General features: G+C 40.3%; 1 protein-coding gene across 2 annotated transcripts in view; it reads left to right on the top strand.

Moving 5' to 3' along the window:
* The window catches only part of STX16 (syntaxin 16), an 86,502-nt gene extending 64,651 nt beyond the window's left edge, over positions 1-21,851 (top strand). For both annotated transcript variants that reach the window (XM_069243437.1, XM_069243438.1), the window contains exons 5-8: positions 3,402-3,493; positions 3,593-3,736; positions 4,658-4,738; positions 16,501-21,851. In XM_069243437.1, the coding sequence (XP_069099538.1) occupies positions 3,402-3,493; positions 3,593-3,736; positions 4,658-4,738; positions 16,501-16,605 (422 nt within the window). In that variant the 3' untranslated portion in view covers positions 16,606-21,851. The remainder of the gene's footprint in view (positions 1-3,401; positions 3,494-3,592; positions 3,737-4,657; positions 4,739-16,500) is intronic.
* Positions 21,852-22,433: the final 582 nt, after the last annotated feature.

Here is a 22,433-nt window from a genome sequence, read left to right as displayed (position 1 = left end):
ACACATATTGGTCTATTTCGATATAAAAGACTACGTTTTGGTGTGTCATCAGCTGTAGAGATTTTTCAAGATGTAATTCGACGTATAATACAGCCTGTCATGAATGTTTTTAAGTATAGTGATGACATATTATTCTTTGGAGCTACACTGAAGGACAACAAAAAAGCTTGCAAACAAGTGTGTCGTTTTCTGGTTGATGCTGGTTTACCTTTGAATGCTGAGAAATCTGAATTCAATAAAACAAAGCTAAAGTTCTTTGGCCATATTTTTGGTGATTGGCTGATCCCGCTAAAGTGCAAGCGTTGTCAACTCCAAGTCCCTCCACAAGATGCCTCCATGTTACTTTATTCCTTGGCATGGCCAGTTACTGTCCAGATACATAAGAGACTTTACCACTGTGAGTGCTCCATTGAGAGACTTGACGAAAAAGAATGTTTTGTTTCATTGGTCACATGAATGTGAACAATCTTTGAGAGAATCAAACAAGATATGGAGAACACTACTAAAATCACATAATTTGGTCCAAAACTCCATAGAGACGTTGTTGAAGCGAGCCCAGTCGGGCAGATGCTATCCTTGAAAAGCACAGCAGACATCCAACCGCTCAAAGACATATTGTGGCATATGCAAGGAATAGTTTGTCCCAAACTGAACATGCTTATTTCACAACCTGAAAAGAAACTTCAGCAGTGGTGTGGATTTGTGAACATTTCCATGTAGTCTTATATGGAAAGTTTTTTACGCTTGTAACGGATCATCAGGCATTGTTGACTGCGGTAATCTGAAAGCCAAGATGCCTCCTTGCATTGAATGTTGGGGTCTACGATTACAAGTGTACAACTAGACAATTGTGCACTGCCCAGGGAAAGATCAAAACCCTGCCCACTACTTCTCCAGAGTGCCTATACAGTGTCTAGGTACCCCTTCCAGCTGAAGCCTACATACACTTCATTGTAAAATTAAACACACAAGCTGCCATTCTCTTTGGAGCAAATTATCACTGCAATGAGTAGTGACATGTTAAAACTTAAAACATTAATACACATCAGTCTTGGAACCAGCATGCTCGACTACTGGCCAGTGACTGAGAATACAAGAAGTTCAAAAATGTCAAAGATGAACTGTCCATGACTTAAGAAGGCATTAATTATCCTGAGAGATTTGAGAATTTTTACACCAGAGAGTCTGAGATAAAAGATAGCTGAAGTGGCTCATGAAGGACATTGTGGAATAGTCTGTACAATGTGAGCTTTCCAAGACTGAATTTGGTTTCCTCAATTCGATGAAAACCACTCAACACTCTTTAAGCATGCCAAATTTGCCAAAGCCTGCATGGGAAAAAATTGCTGTTCATTTTTTCGATCCTCTTGACATTGGATATCACCTTTTGGTGATTGTTGATGAATACTCCCGTTTTCTCTTGGTAGAAGATCTCTCATCTATCACTCAAGAGAGTCATTGAGAGGTTAGACAGCATCTTTGCAACATGGGTTATTGCTGCAGTCATAAAATCTGACAATGTCACACCTTTCAACGGTGGAGAATTCAGAGACTTTGAGTCATCTTAATGTGAAGCATCAGAGGACACACCTCTTTAGTCACAGGCTAATGGCCTTGTTGAACATTTCATGAGTACATTAAAGAAAGCTGTTCAGCGTGCTGTATTGGAAAAGTTCAACCTTAAAACTGTCCTGAATTCTACCCTACCAGCTTACCATTCAACTGCTCACTCGACCTCAGGTGAAAGCAGTGCAACTTTTATGTTCGGGAGAGCAGTGATGACCAAATTACCTCACTGGACCAACACAAGAGCAAGTACTGAGGAACCCATACCAAAGACTTGGATCATAAAAAAAAAATGAAGGCCTATGCAGACAAGCGACAACATGCAAAAAATACATTGTCGCGAGAAGAGATCAAGTGTTTGTCAGCTGAGAAAATGCAAGTCTGATGCTCCATTTGATGCTGAGCCATTCCAGGTACTAACCACCAAAGGACACATGGTGATTGCCCAGCTTCCTGGGAAATCCATTACGCAAGATTCCTTGCATTTGAAACATGTGACTTACCACCTGTCGGATACTTATATCAATGTAGTGACTGGTTCAGAAAGGACACTTGAAAAACCCCAGACTGCCGTTGCTCCTGCTTCGCCAACGTGGACATTCCATTGCTGGTTTCCAGTTTCCAAAGACACGATCGGGACAAGTAATCAGAGCACCACAAAGGCTCATCGAAGAGCTATGATAGTGTATACATTTGTTTGGCTCTTGAAGGACTCTATAGTCCTGTGATGTAAGTGCTAGAACATAGTGAAGTGAATACAGGTTTAGAATGTTGAGTTTGTGGTTACATGCAGACTAATAAATACGTTTAATACACAGCTCCATGTTTGGCATAGTTATTGCCAGGTACCCCAGGTGGGGAAGACTCTACACTGATGACACCCAAATAATCATCCGTATGGAGGGCAACATTTCTCTACTTCAGGAACAGCTCAGGGTGTGCAAGATTAAGGTGGCCAATTGAATGAATAGCAACTCACTTGACCTTAAGTCGAATAAGACGCAAGTCTTGATTTTTGGAAAACCTTCTATTTGGTCCTACAGGTGGTGGCCTAATTCCTGGGGCGCATGCCCAGTTCCTCCCACATCAGCTCGGAATCTGGGGGTGCTATTTGATAGTGGACTAGCTTTTGAGTTGAGTTGCACATCAGTAAGTTGATAACCACATGCTTTGTTCTTTTGAGACATCTAAAATCACCCAGTCCATTCCTCAGGACTACAGATAGTTGCTGGTGCAAACTTTTGGGGCTGAGCAAACTGGACTACTGCAATGCCCTATTTTTTGGGCTCCCTGAGCACCTTATTCAGAGGTTGCAGCTTATACAAAATGCAGCAGCCAGGTTTATTTTCAGGAAGAGAAAATTAGTCATGTCTCTTCCCATATTAGAATGTTTTACTGGCTGCCTGCCCATCAAAATGAGATTCCAGTTTAATGTAATGCTCTTTGTATGTCCAATATAGCTCCTTATCCAGCAACTGAAGGTTCCCACATCTTCAATATGTGTAAACGATATTGTCCCTCTAGGCTACTTCTGCATCGGCCAAAGGTTTCATGCCAAAAGTTTGCAGAGCCAGCCTAGGGGGTAAGGCCTTTTCGTTGGTCACTGCACTGGCCTGGAATAAATTGCCTTTAAACCCTGAATCCGATCTGTTGAAATTTCATAGAGGACTGAAAACCTATCTTTTCACTTAAATATAGGTACTTTTGAAAGGTAAACTATACACAGTTTAGCTTACCACCAGGATGCATGTTTGGCTTAGCACCAAGACACCTGCTGGATGATTGTGCGCTCTACAAACAATAATATTATTAATAATAATAATTGTGTTTCCTAGGTATGAAAAATCGGGAAGAAAGGTCCAAGCATTTTTTTGACACTTCTGCCCCACTTATGGATGATGGAGAGGACACTACGCTTTATGACAGGGTCAGTTACCAAAGCAGTAAATGTTCAGTTGATTGATAGTGCTATTTTTCCTAACACTTCACTCTGTGTCGTTTTCACATGTTTACTCTGATTTGACAGGGATTTACAGATGACCAGCTGGCCCTGGTGCAACAAAATACTTTGATGGTAGAAGAGCGGGAGCGAGAGATTCGACAGATTGTACAGTCAATATCAGAACTAAATGAGATATTTAGAGACCTCGCTGGAATGGTGGTGGAGCAGGTAGATTTAGCACACCTTTTGTTTCTTTTTTAAAGTTTCCATCTTGGGTATACAAACAGTTACAGCATATCATCACTAATGTTTATCGTGCTTGGTGCAATACTGGAAGAATATATTTTTTTTAACAGATGTTTGCCTTACAATATCTTTTACCTCCTCTTACTTTGGATATTGTAGCTGGGTATACAGAAAGTAGACAAATGATCACTTAGCCACCATAGGTGCTCCAGATCTGTTCTTTGTGTATGATTAGTCCTGGATGCAATTATTGAAGTAGTCCAATCATGTCCTAAAATGTGATTACCACCTGATCTCTCAAAACCACTTGTCGGAAAGGACAGGAAAAAGCTGTTAATAAAGCACTTTGCTCAATGACTCCTCTTTTACGTGTTAAATTACTGCACAGTTTCATGCATTGCACAAAACTTGGCATATTCCCCAATTTCCCGATAGTTGCAGTTCACTGATGCTCTTTTGTTACTGGTTCCTGTGTTTAAACGTGACCATCTAGGAGGTAGATCATTCTCTGTAAGAGCTGCCTGGCTGTGGAATTCTCTCTCGTAATTATTTTGTAAGATTCAAAATTTACTGCTGCTTAAGAAAGCCAAAACACCTGGCTCTACACTCAGTAGTTGTTTTCCTCTTTTGATCTATGCCATAACATAGCATTTTCTCGATAATATTCTTTATCCTGAGAGATGTTTTCCAGTTGAGATGTTTTCCAATCGATTTTTCTGTTTCTCTTTTATTTTGTCAAGCTCTCCCCCTCATGCTCCATTCCCCTTTACTGGGAGGGCTACAAAGTATTGCCACGTCACATGAGTTCAAATGGGTATTTAGCTGTCTGGTTGTGAAGTTAACCTGAATAATCTGTGTTGTTTTCTTGTTGATGTATTGTTTTTCTCTTTTATTTGTAATCAGGGAACAGTGCTGGATCGCATTGACTATAATGTTGAACAGTCCTGTGTCAAAACTGAAGATGGCTTGAAACACTTGCACAAGGTAAATGCTGAGAATATGATATGTATAATTACATCTTGGCAACATTCTTCATGTCGCACTTGAAGGTAATGCACTAGTATAGATAGAATATCCTGGGAGCACATACTTTTCAGACTGCTAAGGGGTGCTTTTTCTTGTCTTTCACCCACTACATAACTATTTCTAATTTAACAAGGGGATTGCACTGTAATGGGAGCTAAACTAAATCTGAAATTCTAGTGATGATGCTTGTGGCTTTCTTTCAAGCTGACTGGTGATATCCCCCCCACCTCCTTTATGCCAACAACAATCATATATATCCTTAGGACTCCAAGACCGAGACTTGTGCATACCTTTCAAATACTGCCTGAGTTAAGAAAGATTCTTTCCTCCATACCGCTGTATTTATTTATTTGCTTTTTTAAAAACATTTCTCATAGTGCTGCTGCATCTAACAAATATTAGTGTGCTTTATACAGAGCAGTAGAAAGTTTTGTAATTGCAAGTTACCGATCTTATATTTGGTGACCTATGGTAAGTGAGGGGTAGGTCAGTAGGAGAGGGGTCTGTAATCGAGGCAAATTGTAAGTTCAGTATTAATTCAAATTGATATTGAGGAGAAACTCCAAAGACCAGAAAGAATATAGTAAATTATGTCAGGACTGGAGGCGAGGATTATGCTGTACTTTCTTAACTTTTTATTAACAACAGCCATCTTGATCAACAACAAAGACTTAATTTCCCATAAACCCAGGGAAAAAGTCAAGAAACAACTGTCCAGTCTAAACTCAGGGACCCCTTGATAGCCCCCCTGTCCCTGACAATGTCTCCTCTTTCTTCGTTGCTCCAGCAGCCCAGATAAGTGCCTCTGGCCACGTTTCTCCCCATTTATTTAGTTAAATTTGATGATTTTTATCTTGCAATATATTTCAATGTGCCTTTTGTTTACAGCGCGGCTGCGGGAATAAATATTGCTTTGCTGCGTCCAATCCTCTTCTAATCATTACGGCTTGGTGCTCATGGCTACCGCGGTGTGGGTCTCTTGCCCCTAGAGGGCGCAGCGAGGCGAGAAATGCATGCACAGGGCGTCTTGACACCCGGCAAGCGCACCACTCCCTCAGGACATTCTTTGGAGTCACTGCAGCCGTACGGAGTCTATTTTAGTACATTCCTTTCACTTCGCCCCACTCTCCTTGAGCAGTTATGCCCCATCAGGGGTCTGTAAACATTTAGCATACAGCTCTCACTTAATTGTGCATCTCCTGGGAGTTAAGACGCTGGACACTGGGCACAGGTGAGCATAGGCCCTATAAATAAAGCGAACGATCTGATGTCTTGCAGGGTTTCCTGCTCTGTCAACGAGCCTTCTAGCTACACTGCAAGTGGCTGGGTAAGGCTGGATAACCCCTACCATCCTAATACTGCCCTCTTATCTCTTGGTGACCCCAGGATACCATCTGTGTGTTGCTTCACCACGCTAGCTTGACAGTCATGAGTGGCACTGAGAAAACATATACAGAGAAGGTAAATATTACTTACCTCCAATGGATGACCAGTTTTGCCAAATCATGGACACCTCCATTTGGAAGGCAGTTCCTCAGGAGGTGGCCCCCATGGAGCATAACTCTAGCAATATGTAGAGCACTACTTCAAACCCCTCTCTTTTGGGGTGCCCTCTCTGTCTACCTCTTGGGGTACCTACACAACCACCAGCACCTCCTTAGCGCAAATTGAACCCTCCATGGGGCGTTGCTATGGGCGCTTTTGATAGACTGCAAAAAACTTTTTTGGGGCTATCCCTCTGACACTAGTTCACACATTGAATCCCGTACCGGCAAATCCTCCGCTCCCTTCCCCAACTAACCATGCCCCCCCAGGCTATGATGCATAGAATGCCCTTAAGGCACCCCTAGCACACTCCCAAACTAGCAGGTGACCAACACTGTCATCTGGGCCTGAGCCTCAGGAATCCTCCGACGATATGCTAAACCTGAGAAACTCCTACACCCTAGGTCAGCAGAGTGGTCCCTGGCAGACAAAGTCTCAATCTACGTTGCTGGAAGGCTACGGAAGCCTTTGGATAAAAACTTCGGGCAGAGTGCCCCCGCTCATCTCTGGGCAATCTCTGGGCAATAAGGTGGCACAGACACCGGAGATAAATGCTTGCCAGGTCAAACTCCTGGATCTGTCTGGGCCTCTCCCCTGTAGTCTGGACATGGCAGAGGATGCAATGGCGTGCGGAGCTCCCATTTCCCCTGGCGTCCTGTCTGGTTGGGCCCAGAGGGCCTGTATCCTTTTTTGGGAATGCAAACTGCACCATATCAACTGAGAGGCACCGCTCACTCCTCATCAAATTAGACCCTAAGCTGGGGGACCTTGCCACCTCAGTAGCTGGCACCATAGCCCAAGGGGGATTCATCAGGGATCTTCATGCCAAATTTCAATTCACTTGATAAGGCCCAGTCATCTATTAAACGCTTTTTTACATCCAAGGTTTTCACTAGAGCTGGCCATAGCAGGGGGCGCTTGGCCGGCAGCTCTCAACTTCCAGCTCCCAGCAGAGATTCTGGCAGTAGAAGAGGGCAGTACCAAGACTCCTCGAAGCCAAAAACTCATCACACTAGAGGCTATCCCAGGCACCCAGGGTTCTAGAGGCAGCCACAGGGGCGGCGGCAATCAAGGATTCGCACAAGGGGATTGTTCAATCTTTTCCCCATCAGCACTGGGAGAGTAGTCTATGGTGGTTTGTCCACAATTGGTCAGCCCTGACCTTAGACTCCTGGGTACTTCAAAAAGTACAGGGTTTCCGTATTGAGTTTAACAGCTCTCCTAAACCTCCTATCCCATTGGTTTTATCAGCTTCCACCTCAGCGTTAGTAGATGCAGAGGTGGTGCAACTACTTGCCAGAAGTGCGATCATACAAACCTCCCCCCTCACCCGGCTGGTTTCCTCTGCAATCTCTTTTTGGTAGAGAAAAGGGATGGAGGCCAATGGGCAGTCATCAGTCAGAATTTCAACGAGTGGCTGGTTCTCCGCCACTTCAAGATAGAGGGCATCCAACTCTTGAGGGCCCTCCTTTGACCCAACAACTGGATTGTGCATCTCGAACTCAAAGATGCGTATTTGAGGAACCCAGTCTTTCCTCCCCAACGTCAGTTCCTCCAGTTTCAGAGGCAGGGGCGAACATTAGAGTTCACAACCCTCCCCTTCGCCCTGTCAACAGCGACATGGTACTTTACCAAGGTAATATGTCCGGTGGTCAAATACCTCAGCTCACGTCTCATTGTGTACCTGAATGAAATCCTTCTTATGGACCAGTGCCCTGGGAATCTTTTGATGGCAGCCTCCCTCCTGGAGTTGCTAGGCTTAGTTATAAACCAAAAGAAGACTGTTTTCTCCTACTTTATCCCTTGTATTTTTGGGTTTTGTGGTAGACTCGGTTCAAGCCATTCTCAGCCTTCCTTTGAGGAAGATGAACAAGATTACACACAAACTACGTCAGACGGCGGCCAACCCTACACCACTCTATGACAGATTGCGAAAGTGGTGGAACTTTTGTCAATCTCCATCCAGGCCATTTTCCCGGGCATCTTCATTACCGGGCCTTGCAGCGGCTCAAGGCTTTCCACCTCCGACAAGGACTCTCATACTCTCAAATTGTCCCACTATCAGAGGAGGCTAGAGAAGAGAGATAGTGGTGGCTGACCATCATGGAAGCATGGAATGGTCAAGCGATATTTGGCTCCCTTCCACACTCAATTGTGGAATCTGATGCCAGTGGCTCTGGTTGGGGTGCGCAATGTGAGAATTTCATCTGCCTGGAACTGTTGGTGGGCTCCTTCGCCGTTCGGTGTTGCGCTAAAGACCAAAGTAAATGCTGCATCCTCTTCAAGATGGAGAATGTAACAGCAGTCTGGCACATAAACCACTTGGGAGGTACACGTTCAAAGGCTCTCTTGGACCTGGCCTGGAACTTCTGCCAAGTCCAGAGCACTGGATATTGCGGCTAGTGTTCACCCTGAACGGGGTTACTTTCCATATTTCACAACGAACAAAATGTAATTCACGCGTGGTTTCTTATCCTTCTTATCCTTCTTTTCCAGAGTCCCCAAAGCTGTGTGTATCAAAACTTTGACTGCGTGTGTTGTTTCATCTCCTTCAGGGTCGCATAGATCGAAACAGGACTGAGGAGTACTTAACTGGTTTCTGTCGCAGGAAAGAAAAGAAGGCAGAAACAGGACTATCAAGGGGTCGCTGAGTGTTGATTGGACAGTTGTTTCTTGACCTTTTCCCTCGGTTTATGGGAAATTAAGTCTTTGTTGTTGTTCAAGATGGCTGCTGTCAATAAAAAGTGAAGAAAGTACTGCATAATCCTCGCCTCCGTGTCCTTCATAGAATTGGAACTTTCTGTTACAATAGCTAGGACATTTTTCATTATATCCATTTTCTAACAAAGAGCTAATCCAGTTTTCCAAGGGCTTGAGAAATGTGAGCCTCTTTTTCAACCTCCAGATGACTGTTCCTGGCATAGTCTTTACATTCTCTAATCAGTATAGATGAAGTGCCCAAAGCTCAATGTAGACTGCATCGACATACTCCAACTGCAAAATAATTACTACCATGATCAAAGTAGACCTCAAGACAGTTTTAGAAATGGTGAGATGATATATTGTAGTTTCAATTACCTTTGTAACTAATGTGTGCATTTTAAGAGTATATAATTAAAATGGATTGCTTTGTTTTCAACTGTTGATTGTGTCTTTGGAGGCGTGCACATGTCTTTGCCCAGGGAAGCATATAGTAGTGGCAACTAATACAACCAGCTGTCACACCTTCATTTCAAAGCTTTTGAAGACCCTTGCTTGTGCATATCACCAAGTCAGTTCGGCAATTCAGGATATGTCCTGCTCCCCGTTTTCTTCTAAAAGTGCAGAACACACTGGGTATTATTGACATACATCTGGAAGTCCTGATTGCATGCTTTGACTACCCCTGACAGCAGTAGCGTACAATTGTTGAAGAGAACAGAAAATTAGGCAGAGTCCTGGGGACACCCATAATTCAACTTTCTGGATTTAGACTAATCTGACCTTTGTTTTAGACAGGAAAGGCTTTATCCTGCCTTTAAGTCTTTCTCTCATCCACAGCCTGTGATCCATTCTTTGAATGAAGGCCTTATGTTTCTCTGTATCAAAGCCAGCTCACAAGTCTAGAAGAATTACGACTGCCAACTGTCCACGTACTCTACCACAGAGCAGTTATTTTTATATCAATCTGGGTAGTTTCCATTCTGTGCTTAGGATGTAAGCCTTTTTGTGAATCATGTAGAGTATGTGGCTTTGTTAATGTTTTGGCAGTTGTTCTTCAAACATCCCCTTGATTAATTAAGAGATATTAGCAATTTTGAAATTGGCCTTATCTTGATGATCAAGGCATAGATTCCTAAGGAGGCAGTTGACAGTGGCATGTTTTAATGTCAGTAGCACTAGTTCGTCTCTTCAAGATTGATTGACATATTTTCTAACAGTGATGCTGTGAGGCCTGGCATCACTTTAAATACTGAATGGCAGATGTGCGAAGGTGTCCGCTCTTCGCACCTATTTCTTGATAGAAATGTCTCAGTAGCTTAAGCAGATGCTGTTTGAATGGTATGGAATTGTTCTGATGATGGAGGAGAATATAATTGAGTATAGGTCCAAGCCAATAGCTTCTAGAAACCTCCTATTTGTTCCGCTTGCATAAAATGCCTTTTTCTTTTTTTTTTTTTTTTTTTTCTTTTTTTTACAGTTTTTTACTTAATTATTATTTTCATTCATGGAAATAATAAACTATCATAATACAACTCCAAAGCAAGACAATATCTTAAAACAACAACACTGATTAAAAAAAAGAATAAGACACCCCAAATCAATTGCCAGTCCCTTCATAATAGATGGCTTAAATCTATAAAGGTAAACGTAAAATTCTCACATTGCCATCCACCTGCTTCCACTGAGTTGATTAATACTTCTTGGCGGTATTACTTGGTGTAACCTTATTTGTTTCCCTTCTGTAATTTGTTTCTATCACAACTATTTTAACTTTATGCACTTTCTTCTTCGTTCTCTATAATTCAGCTACATCTCTCTTATGTGAGGGTCAAACAAGGAATGAATCCTTTTAAGAAGCGTTTGCTTCTCTTTATCACCAAAGATGGATCAGTCTGATAGTCACAGCATTGTGAAATGCTGCTAGGCTTTCTTACTTCGATCGCTTCATTTTTTCTAGGTTCTCATACTTCTTCCACTTCTGAGAAAAGAGGACTAGATTCACCTTAAACCAAATTGTTAACTGCGCTGCAGCCCCGAGGGCAGCACATCTGTTTTCTTGAGACCAGGTGATGAGGGCCAGGTTATGATGTAGCCACAATACTGCTAACTGATGTAATGGTGATGAATCAAGGCAGAAAATCCAATCCAGACATAGCACCTCCTGTCCAGTCTACCCCTCTGTTTGAATGGGTTCAGCAGTAAATTCTTAACATCAAGATCTCCTGGTGCTGCAATGTTCGGCTTGGTTAGTGAGCGTGTCTCACTCTCCTCTCAATCATTTCAATTTCCTGTTGGTGGCCTTTACAGGACTCGCTCAATACATTTATTCCAGGTAACTGGCAAACTCGTCTAGTCTATACACAACACTCAGCCAGTGGGAGGTATTCGGTCTCCATCCACATGTAACAGCTCTTTCTCCTTTCTTCGCTAAGCACTGAATGCCTCATTAATATAAGAACGCTGCTTCACAGCCCTTCCCCTTTGAATGACTATTTTTAACTGGCAAATAAAAGTAATCTGAAATGAGTCTATTGAGCAAAACTTTGTGCATCCCTAATTCTTAGTCACTTCCAAAAAACCCTGCTGATGTACTAATATGTAGTTGTGAACAAAAGGAATATTATTAACCAACACTTCCGTGATGGCAAGTATGCCTTTGCTTGGGCACCTGCTTGGGTGACATGTGGGCCTTTTTTACTCCTAACTTACCCTGCTCCTCAAGCTTCATAACACTTTCTTAATCACAACCGGTCCTTTACTCGAGGACCATTACCTTGAAGCATTAGTAGAGGGGCAATGCAAGCTCCTGCTCACTTAGTTCGCATTCTGTACTTTTAAATGCAATTCATAATGCGATCACCACTTTCCAGTGCAGCGTTTCCAAATTGAAGGGGTGCTCTCCAAATATGACTCACAAGCCAACATGGCCTTTGCCAGTTCACTGCTGTTCTCCGTGGCACAAAGCTACATTCCTTATATATTGAAATATGATACTTTTCACACGGGTCCCCTGATCCTCCTGGCACAAACAGGACATCTGTAAATCGTTGGCTCCTGTTTGTGGTTGCTCTTTTTGGTATTATGTGGTTATCACAATTGCAAACTACTGTATTAATTTTCCTAACTTAATAGCCACAAGTGGTACAAGAAGTACATCATAAGGCTATCGCAAATTGTCAGGGACGTTCTGTGAACAAGTAAAGGAATGAGACTGAATGACAAGTCCCTTCATAACGTCCCAGAACTCCTAGGTGACCTGCAACATCGTTTGTACATAGGGTAAGTTGGGCATTTATGCCTCTTAAGCATTGTCAGACACCACACCTCTTCCTTCCTCCCATTTGTCACATACTGGTATTTTAATCAGTTTAATATGTTTATTTTAAAAATGCCTTTGCATTTTAAAATGTGGCATAGCATCAGGCTTCATACTAGGGAGACAAGCATGTGACAGTACACAATTGCAATTGACATGTGCTAGATGGCCACGAGAGCAAAAACCCAAATGCTTCTTCTGTCTTTCAACGCAGATAAGGCTTTTTCATTGACTAGATTGGCAATTTGTGTTCAGAGCTCTGGATAAAACCGCACTGGGCCCAAACACCATCAAATCTATTGTTGTAAAACTCCCAACCAGGTTGCACATCAATATCTCCCTGGGTAGCACAATACAATTAAGAAAAGGCACAAGACAGGGATGCCCCCTCTCCCCAGGTATTTATGCACTGGGATTGGAGCCCCCAGCCTAACAAATCAAAGTCAGTCTGCTAATTATAAAGGCATTATAATTAATCAGTCAGCATATAAAATGTTTTTTGCTGATGGCATATTATGCTATCTTATTTACCCATTAGTGTCCCTTCCGGCCTCCACTTGAGAAAGAGTTCAGAAGGGTCTCTCGGTTCAAAATTAACTACAAAGACAATAATATGACCACCAATACTTGGCAGGTTCTTTAAGGATGCTTAAAACATCACATGCTTTAAAGTGGGTGGAAGAATTGGGGGCCGAGTTAGATGAGGCCTCTTGTATATTTATATGGGTCAGAGCAGCAAAGGCCTCAATATGTACCGAGTTTAAAGAGAATGGGTATAAGATATTAATGGAATGGTACATGGCTCCAGCATGGCTACATGCAATGCTTTGCTTTTGTTGCCTCTAGCAAGTTGGTGTTGTCGGAGCGACAAGGATTCAGTGTAACTGAAACATTCTGGAAACTCCTCATTGACACAATCAAGGAAATAACAGGTTATGAGCTAAAAATGAGCCCAGGAACGTTGGTGTTGGGTGACAGAGTGGAGAGGCAGAGTATCCACTAACCTTCATGATGGGAAAGCTTACCTTTCACTTTCTCATAGCAGATACACTCACAATCACCCACATCTGGAAATCCACAACATCTCCCCTGGTGGCAGTATGATGGTCCAAAGTGTGGAATAGCCATGAAATGGAAAAGCTTACTGTGATAGCGAGAGACAGAGTCTTGAAATTTGACATGATGTGGTCCCCCTTTCACACACAGTTAAAAAGTCAAGGAAAATTAGGGCTTAGTCGGGGTAGTATACAAATTGGGTACCTGCAATCAATGCTCTTCAAAGCAGTCGTCAGGGACTGATGGGGGACCCTAAATGTTCTGCTAAGGTGAACACATGCAGCAAATTATCCTCCAAGGAGGGGGGGTGAGTCACTAGGGCTGGTGTCCCAAAGAGGAAGGGTATTACCAATTTGCCATCACAATTTCTGCAACCTGAGAACTTAACTGCTGCTCAGTGTTTGTTTTATTTGTTTATTGGGTTTAAACATTTGTTTTTCTTTATTACATTTGAATGGTGTTAGTCCCCAAGTTTAAACTAGGTTAGGGGTAAATTACAAGAGTGTAGATCCATACATAGAAGTATCATGTGGGCTACATAACGGACGGAAATCTGCAAGGTCTTTGACACAAAAGACAGGTTACAATGACACTGTAATTCTAATAGAAAAGTTGATTGTAGATATTGCACACTCATCAATAACTGCCATCTGAGTTGGTACCTTTGCCCAATCACTGTGCATTTGTTCTATGTGCAAAAAAGGAATACAAACTCATTTGGAAAAACATTTTCTAGCATGGCACATTTTCCTGCTCTCTGCTAAATTTCAGCAGTGCTGCAACTAAGCATCTTTTAATGGATGGTTTCCTATCAGCCTAATTGCCTAAATCACATGAAATAAAGTTCAGCATCATTTGATCTGAAAACCTTAACTGATTTGTTGGCAGCTAGTGTTCAGCTCAGGGAACTTCTTGGCCCACTGTGTCAGGGATACAGATATTGTGATAACAATTCTATTCTTGCAATTGACTATTCGTTTAATTTTCCCTTTTAAAGGTCTGTAGTGATGTAGAGGCTAGGTCACTACAGACCTTAGGCATTAGTAAACTAGCATTTATAATCCCTGAATGCCTTCAGTACTGCATAAAAGCAGAATCTACTTTCCCTATTACAGTTTAGCTTGACCTGGCTACATGTGTGCACTAAGAAAATTGTATCAATCCTTTAGTGTAGTAAGAAAACGTACACTTTGTTTCAACAATGAGGCTGTTTCTGCTTTCTTCTAAACTGTTTTTCTCCTTTGAATCATTAATTTGCTGCCAAAGGAGACAGGTATAGCAAAATGCATATTTATTGCATATCTAGAGTTTCCTGCAAGATAGCAGGTTACCACGGGTTCTGAACTATAGCCTTTTCCTAAATTGATTTATGTTGTTACTTAAAAGTTGTTTTGCAACCAATTATGAGCTTAAAAGCATTTTTAGTGTCTTATTGCAGAATGTAAATCGACATATTGGGACCCTTAGTATCTTTTTCAAAGGACAGGCCAGGTTGGTGCAGCTTAAGAGAATAAAAGATGACAGTGTGACTATGTGGTATAAGGAATAAATTACAACTTCTACATGTCATAAGAGTATTCCAAGAAACCCTACACATCTGTGACTTTATAAAGGAACTGTGCTGTCATCTTCCTTCCTCTATATGATCAGAACTCCTCTTATCTTCAAGATATTTGTAACAGATGGTCTTGGCTTCTTAATCTTGCACATTAAATATTCATCTTTTGATTGCATTTCATGTATACACATAGTTTATCAATCTATGACTCTTTCAGAAATATGATCAAGGATCTTATCACTAAGTTTATCAATGAGTGGAGTCACTTTTTAAGGACCTTCTTGAATAGCAAGTGCAGTGAATATATTTGTGGTGGTAGATTAAAACATGCTGCTGTTCTACTCTTAATTCCGGGTGCCATCATTTTAAGTGAAAACTGGTGCTTTGAATCACCCATGCTGTTTGGTACGTTGGCCTGATGATCAGTGACATAATACAAAGAGTACTGTGGTACTTCTTATGTGCACGCTGATGTGTGGGGCTATAGAACTTGATGGCCAGGGTGGCGTGGCAGTTAGTGGAAAGTGGTTGTAGGGACTGGAGGAGCACAGGGAAGCTCCTGTTTTGTTTACCCCATAACTCCAATAAATACTATTTACTACCTCTTTGCCTGGAGATTGATCTTGCTCCCCAGGAAGTACTAAGTGTGATGCCGGCTAATGTAGCTATATCATGTGGCATGCAATCATAATAATGGTTGTATACTAGGATGTCTGTCTTCTTGTTAACGGGCTCCCTCACTATTTGACATTTCTCTTAATCTCAACTGCACTTTAAGATTATCTGTGTCTGACATAACCAGTTACAGGCTATATCCTGATGCATTCTGAAGATGCAAATTCAATTTGATATCATGATTTCATTAGAGAGTAGTCATTGCATGCATGTTCAGTGTTATGGTGATTTATCAAGGTAGCTTGTAATCCTCAAACAAGGAGAAGTTTGAAAAGTAGGTGAATTACTTTGTTCAGACTAAAGCAAGTTCTACACCCTTCAAGGGCAAGTGGCTATTTATGGTGGCATCTGAAAACATAGCCTGCAGAAACATTGATTCAAAAACATGCTGTGCCAAAATCTGTACCATACAAACATTACTTCCAACATAGGTGGTCTCATGCTCCTTAAACCTCTGTCAAGCACTTTTGCCAAAGTATGGCAGGACTGGAGAAAGAACAGTAAAGTAAACCGGTCCAGCAAGAGCTGGGAAGTGAGTTTAGTTGTATTTAGTACATTTTGTTCGAGAGACATACATGTGAGGTTGTTATGTGGGCAGTTAATAGCTGTTTTCAGACTGTTGACATGTATCCCCTAATTACTCCTTTTTAATCACTTGGCCAGTGTATCTCATGGAATTTGCATTCTGTCAATGAGCTCTGCAGTTAATGAGTAAAATTACACTGTCAGGAAAATACGCTGCTATAATTTAGGCAGCAGTCATAAAAATAACCTTCTCACTTTCTGCAGAACAAAAACTGTATGTTCTGTTCTAACAGCATTGTACTTATGATTCCACCTGCCTTAAAACAATTTTTTTCTTTGTAGGCTGAACAATATCAAAAGAAGAACCGCAAGATGCTTGTCATTTTGATTTTGTTTGTATTGATTATTATTCTCCTTGTTGTCCTCGTTGGCGTAAAGTCAAAATAGAGTCCACTGTCCTGTTGTTCTTTTTGTTTGTCTGCGGAATTAATATTTCTCCTCTTTGCACTGTGAATGGGCTGTGCTGATGTCCTGAAAGCTGCCTTTCCATGTCTTTGTAGTACACATCTGTGCGGTGGTTACACTGATCGTCTTAGCTTTCCCATACATATTTATGTTTTTATAATTGTCCCTTTTCAATGTCTATGAAAACCAAAACCTACTCTGAGAAGAATATTCAACTACCTAACTATGTTTTGTTTGTCCAATGTATATTTGTGTTTGATATGCAGTTGAGATTTTGGAATCGTCAATTGAAAATATTCATCAAAGTTTTGAACAGCCGCTGCTCACTCCAGGGAAACCAAACCCACTGCTGTGGCATAAAGGCCTTGTTTGTTGTCCTAAATTTGATTCAGTCCATCGGAGAGCCAGGATTATGCCATTGATGTAAGATGTTGCTTCGATTTAAGAAACATAATCATCAATGAAAATTGCCCTTTCACAGCTATGCATTGAGATTAGAGGAGCAATGTCCAATGTTTTGCGATGGTAATTTGTCATTTGCAAAAACAATGTAAGTGATCTTGTCTCCATTTGCGACAATGAAAGTAAAAATGTAGGCAAGAGCACTGTATTTTGTCTACATATGGTATCCATAAAATGTCCAGTATTGTTTAGTTCATCAGTTGCTTTACACCTGGGCTGTCACTTCATTTGTTTTTGTTTAGCCTTCTCAGTGCTGCTTAAGTCTACATGTATTTTTCTCCTGAAACGGGTACACTTAAAATGGTTGAAATGTGTATTCTACGGCTAGTACCTCAAATTCTGTTTTCAGAGCCATGCAAAACAAAAAATCTGGTAGAAAATTGTCTTTTTCAGGGTTAAACTGAAAGACTTTCAGAGTGTATACCTAGAAATGGAAGAAGGCTTTGTGCCCACTTGGGCAGCAACGGGTGTCTCACAAAAAAACAGATGTCTAATTTACTGTCTTCTTTGTTGGTCTGCCTCATACTTATTGTACGGAAATGTGGATTTCACAATGGCTACTCTGCTTCCAGCTCAACAATTAAAACCACTCCTTTGGAGCCTTTTTTGCCCAGAACAGCCATAAAACCCATAGTGGTACTGTGCAGAGAAAGTCTTGCCATACTCTGGAAGAAAACTCTCCACCTTTATGGGACATTAGTTATATTATTCCTTAAGATCTAGGATCCTACCTTTGGGGTATTTCTACAAGAATGGCCCAAGTGAGGACAGACCTGCTGGCACAGCATGGCATAGCATAGCATAGGTGTGTCAGCATATTATAATATTTTCATTAAAGCAGCTGTAGAGGAAGCTGCATTGACAACAGACATGTTTAAATTTGTATGCCTGACATGCCCATACAAGAAGGCGCGGCTTTCACTAGATTGTGTAAATTAATGGCCACACTGAAAAATCCTAAATTAGGCACTAATATTTATATTACTGCTTGTTGATTTGACTTGACTTGTAATTTATTGCAGAAAAGGGTGCGATGGGTGATCACCTGCAGATTAAAAAAGGTAAATTAAAAAGTACACATGTACGTGGTGTATGGTAAAATGCTCGCTACTACCCTGATTTAGAAGACTTATTAGCAAAATATTGCCCCATCGGCTGGCTGCATAAGTGACTTGTGGAACTATGAATAATGTCCTTCTGCCCTCCATGATTAATGGATCATGATATGGGGTCATTTGTTCAGTTTACGGTCATTGTCCTCTGATTGAGAGAAGGGTTCAAAGTGAAATCATAAGCTGCAAAAATGTATTTTGCAAAAATACAACTTTTGCCAGTTTATATCTTACATAAGTACCTCCCTACAAAAAAATTGATTTGTTGAGGAGCCAGTTTTGATTCAGTTACAGATATCCTGACCACTGCAACATTCTCCTGTATTTATTGTTGCAGTGTATCAGGAACAGGAAATGGACAAAAGTTTGTTGCCTTGTGACATTTCTTCATGCATAGTACAGATGGTGTGGGACATAGTGTCTGGAGTCCATATTAAACTAAATATAAGGCTCACTGCAGATTCAAATCATGTTATTTTTTCAACAGATGTGTAGTGGTACTCCGATTCAGTCTGTGTAGGAACTTTACAAAACTTCAGTGACTTATTTGGACTGAATGATGAGACTAGAAACTAAATTCGATTTTGCATGGCCTTCATAAGTTCATCTACCTGAAGAATCTTTTTCCACCTCAGTTGAGCCACATAATTCACTAACATTCAATGGTCATCAGATTCACAATTTCGTTCGTTTTTCTGCTTTGATAACATACATAACTGAAAATGTATGTATATTGTACCAAGTGCCCGGTTCATGTATTTCTCTTCCTGTAATGCATGCAACTTCTCATGTTTGAACTCCCACATTGGCCCAGTGAATCAAGTTAACATTAACCTCTGTGATGCCAGCAATGTACCGTTTAACAGAAAGAGGACAGTTGGTCACAGTTATAATAATTACCATAAACTGTGCCTATTCAAGAAAAGCTTTCCATGCTGTTCATATTAGCTTGGTAATACCACTTTGTGGATTTGAAGAAAACACAGGAATACTTGAACTTTAAAACACAACATTTCTGTGGCATGTTCCACCTATACCGTTGTATTGCAGCAATAAGTTAATGCAACGTTTCATCATTGGGCTCTTCTTGATTTGATTTAATTAACCACTTCTTATTTTGGCATTGGTGCTTTGCAGAGGTCTCTGTCCTTCAACAAAAGTTCAGGCTGCTTATACATCGCCTCCCAATATGAAAAAAAAACAGATAGAAAAAGCTTGGTTATGAGTAGATGTTTATGAATTGGAAAATATCCCACCAGGCTCACCTGAAAATGTGTATTAAAACCGTGACTCTTGATATTTCCACAAAAAAGACAGTTGTTTTGCTGTTAACCATTCAAAATCATCACACAGTGTATAATCCTTCATAAAGTCACTGAAATATTTTGGACGAATAAGCAACTCAAGGGCAGTTGAAACCTCTAATACTAGTAATTTATTATGAAAGTCTTTACATTTTTGGCTGCCATACAACACATGATCCCTAGCAGAGTTTGATGTTCGACTGGACAACTTACAATATATTTGTTTTGATAAAGCTTCTTCTGTATAACCAATGTTTCGTTCTTGCTGTTTGGAAGTACACTGTGTTTGTCATATGGCACCATGAACTGTGTTTCATAGGCATCTTTTTAATCACTGTTGCACACTGTCGCCTACTTTTTTACAAAACTTTCCATTCCTAATTTAGTTTTTCTATCATGAAAATATGCTCTCACAAGCAAATAATGACCAAATTTTATGAAGAAAACCAGTTCAATAACCACAGACAAATGACGGTCTGCTTGCATTTACATGTTGACGCCATGATTTTGCACAGTTTATAACACGAGGAAACCTAGCCGTCTTTTGGGAAAACGCATGGGGTACCTATCGGAAGTAAAACAATGTGACTGTTGACCCATTGTCAGCCTGAGAGTTGTTTAAAAAATGTATTTATGCTTTTGGGAATTTGTGTATATTGTAATTTATCAGGATGTAATTAAAACAAATGATAGAATTTTAAAGCAGATGTTAATCATCAAAGGATTAGACACTTTTTCTGAGCACAATTAAACTGTAACATATGTACATTTTATAAGAGTGTGAATATTGGGTCCCTTTTGTTTCTTTATCAGATATTCCGCATAAGTGTTGACTATCTTCATTCTGTTCTTGGTGTTTAATTTTTGATGGACTTTTTTCTTCTTATCATTTTCAGTTTGTTACCCATCTCATCATAGTTCCATTTATTAGACCTATTCCACAATTTGGCATATAACTATATCGTTGAGTATTGCCTATGAAAATAGCTTTTATACCTCCGCTACAATATGGTTGTTGTAGTTACTTTTAATTTTATTTTATTTTTTACTTGTGGAATAAATAATGACAATACTGGAGCTGTGCTTTAAGTGGTTAGGAGGGCCTGTATGTTTGGATGCAAATTTGTTTTTGGTTGCCATGAAAGAAGTACTACCAAGAAGTTGCATCACAGCTTATGGCTGATTAAGATGTGTGATTAACTTCTATTGCATGTGATCCATATTGTAGGGTAAAATACATAATCTTAAAAAAAAGGAAAAAGAAGGAAAGACAAACTCTTACAATCACTTAACGGTACTGTGCATTCTTGTTACTGTGGCATTTAGCATATTCCACTGGGGCACAACACATTTCCTTTATGATTATCATTGTTTTGAAAACTTGCCTTCATCACCCACTTGTATTTTGTTTGACATTAGGAAGACCGTCTTGGTTGAAAATTCTTCAGTTTGTCTTTTAGCCAGTAAACTTTGGCAGTTGTCTCATCTTAAACATATTAAAGTGTGTTTTTCAAACACTATTGTGAAAGCAATGCACAAATCATTTGCAGTAGAGCTTCAACCTCAGTGCGTTGTTAAACATGCAGAAGTTCAAATCTGCCTTTCCATTCCTGCTCCCTGAGACACATAACCATCACCATCACTGTTCGCAGAAATATGTATGTCCTATCCAAGAATCTGTATGTTTAAGGAGTGGATACATAAATGTAATCTTGCATAGGTAAAACCAACCAAATGCCTCTCATCAATGATGAACATATACGAAGGCCAACTATTATACCAAGTTAATGGATTGTCCTGTGAAATTATTGCTGCAAACTTAACAGTTTTACTGTCACCATTTTTTTAAACTGTCAAAATAGATTCCCGTTTCAAAGAATAAATTCAGTGTAAAATATGTTAAAAGTACATCTCACAGTGAACGAAAAACTGCTCTGTACTTTGCCTAGAGTGCTTTAGGGAGCAGCAGATGAGAGGATCCAACTTGTTTTATGCCACATAACATAATCTGAATTAATATTGATTTTGTGACAGTTCTTAATTATCCTAGTCCCATTAAGCACAGTGTGAAAAGTCAAACATTGTTAAACCTCCTTTCTTAGTTTTAAACTTAACGTAAATGCTGAACCTTTTTTTTTTTAATTCCTAAAAAGAACGATTGCTGACTTGGTCTGACATCCACTAATCTGTGTAAATGCAATTTCTTCATGCTTCACCTTACCTGAATTTCTGTAATTTTACAAAAGGGACCACATGTTTTCTACAACTGTATATTGGCTTCTGTTTTACTCTCTGTGGCTATTATGTCTTTAATGATTGAGCAAATGATTAAGTAAACTATTAAAACTTGGCACATTGAAGTCTCGTTTCATTTTTACATACAGTGCATTGTTGAATCATATATATATATATATATACACACACACACTACACATTTACATATCGGATAAATTCCTGTTTTATCCAGTAAGGATGCTAAAGGTGAGCAACAAGAGTAATGCAACCTCAGACACACCGCCCATTGAGTTACTTGTACCAACTGACATGAACATTAGGTTGTCCTTTTCTAACGAGGTAGTGATGCACAAATATTGTATACCAAAATGCTCCGTGGACGCTGTTTCTAACATGTAGCACAGGTGTCTGCATCCAATCCAATTACACAGGTTTTCTGGATTGTAAAGATTCTACTTTTACTGGAAAGGGTGCAAGGCATTTTGAGGAAAAAATGCTTTCAAATGCACATTACTGTTTAGGGTTATCATGTTTTTGTTGTGTCATTCTATTTCATTTCAGTGGATGTTTCTGCTAGATGTATCATGTATTTATTAATGTATGCATCTGCTAACTAAGGTTCACATCTGCATTACACAAATCCAAAATGGCATTTAGAAGCAAAAGCGCTCATATGCTTCATCTCATGGAAAACTAC

The sequence above is a fragment of the Pleurodeles waltl genome, chromosome 7 (genome assembly GCF_031143425.1).
Source record: "Pleurodeles waltl isolate 20211129_DDA chromosome 7, aPleWal1.hap1.20221129, whole genome shotgun sequence".
NCBI lineage: Eukaryota > Metazoa > Chordata > Amphibia > Caudata > Salamandridae > Pleurodeles > Pleurodeles waltl.
The sequence above is the reverse complement of the archived record's forward strand: the minus strand, read 5'-3'. Positions and strand labels throughout refer to the sequence as shown.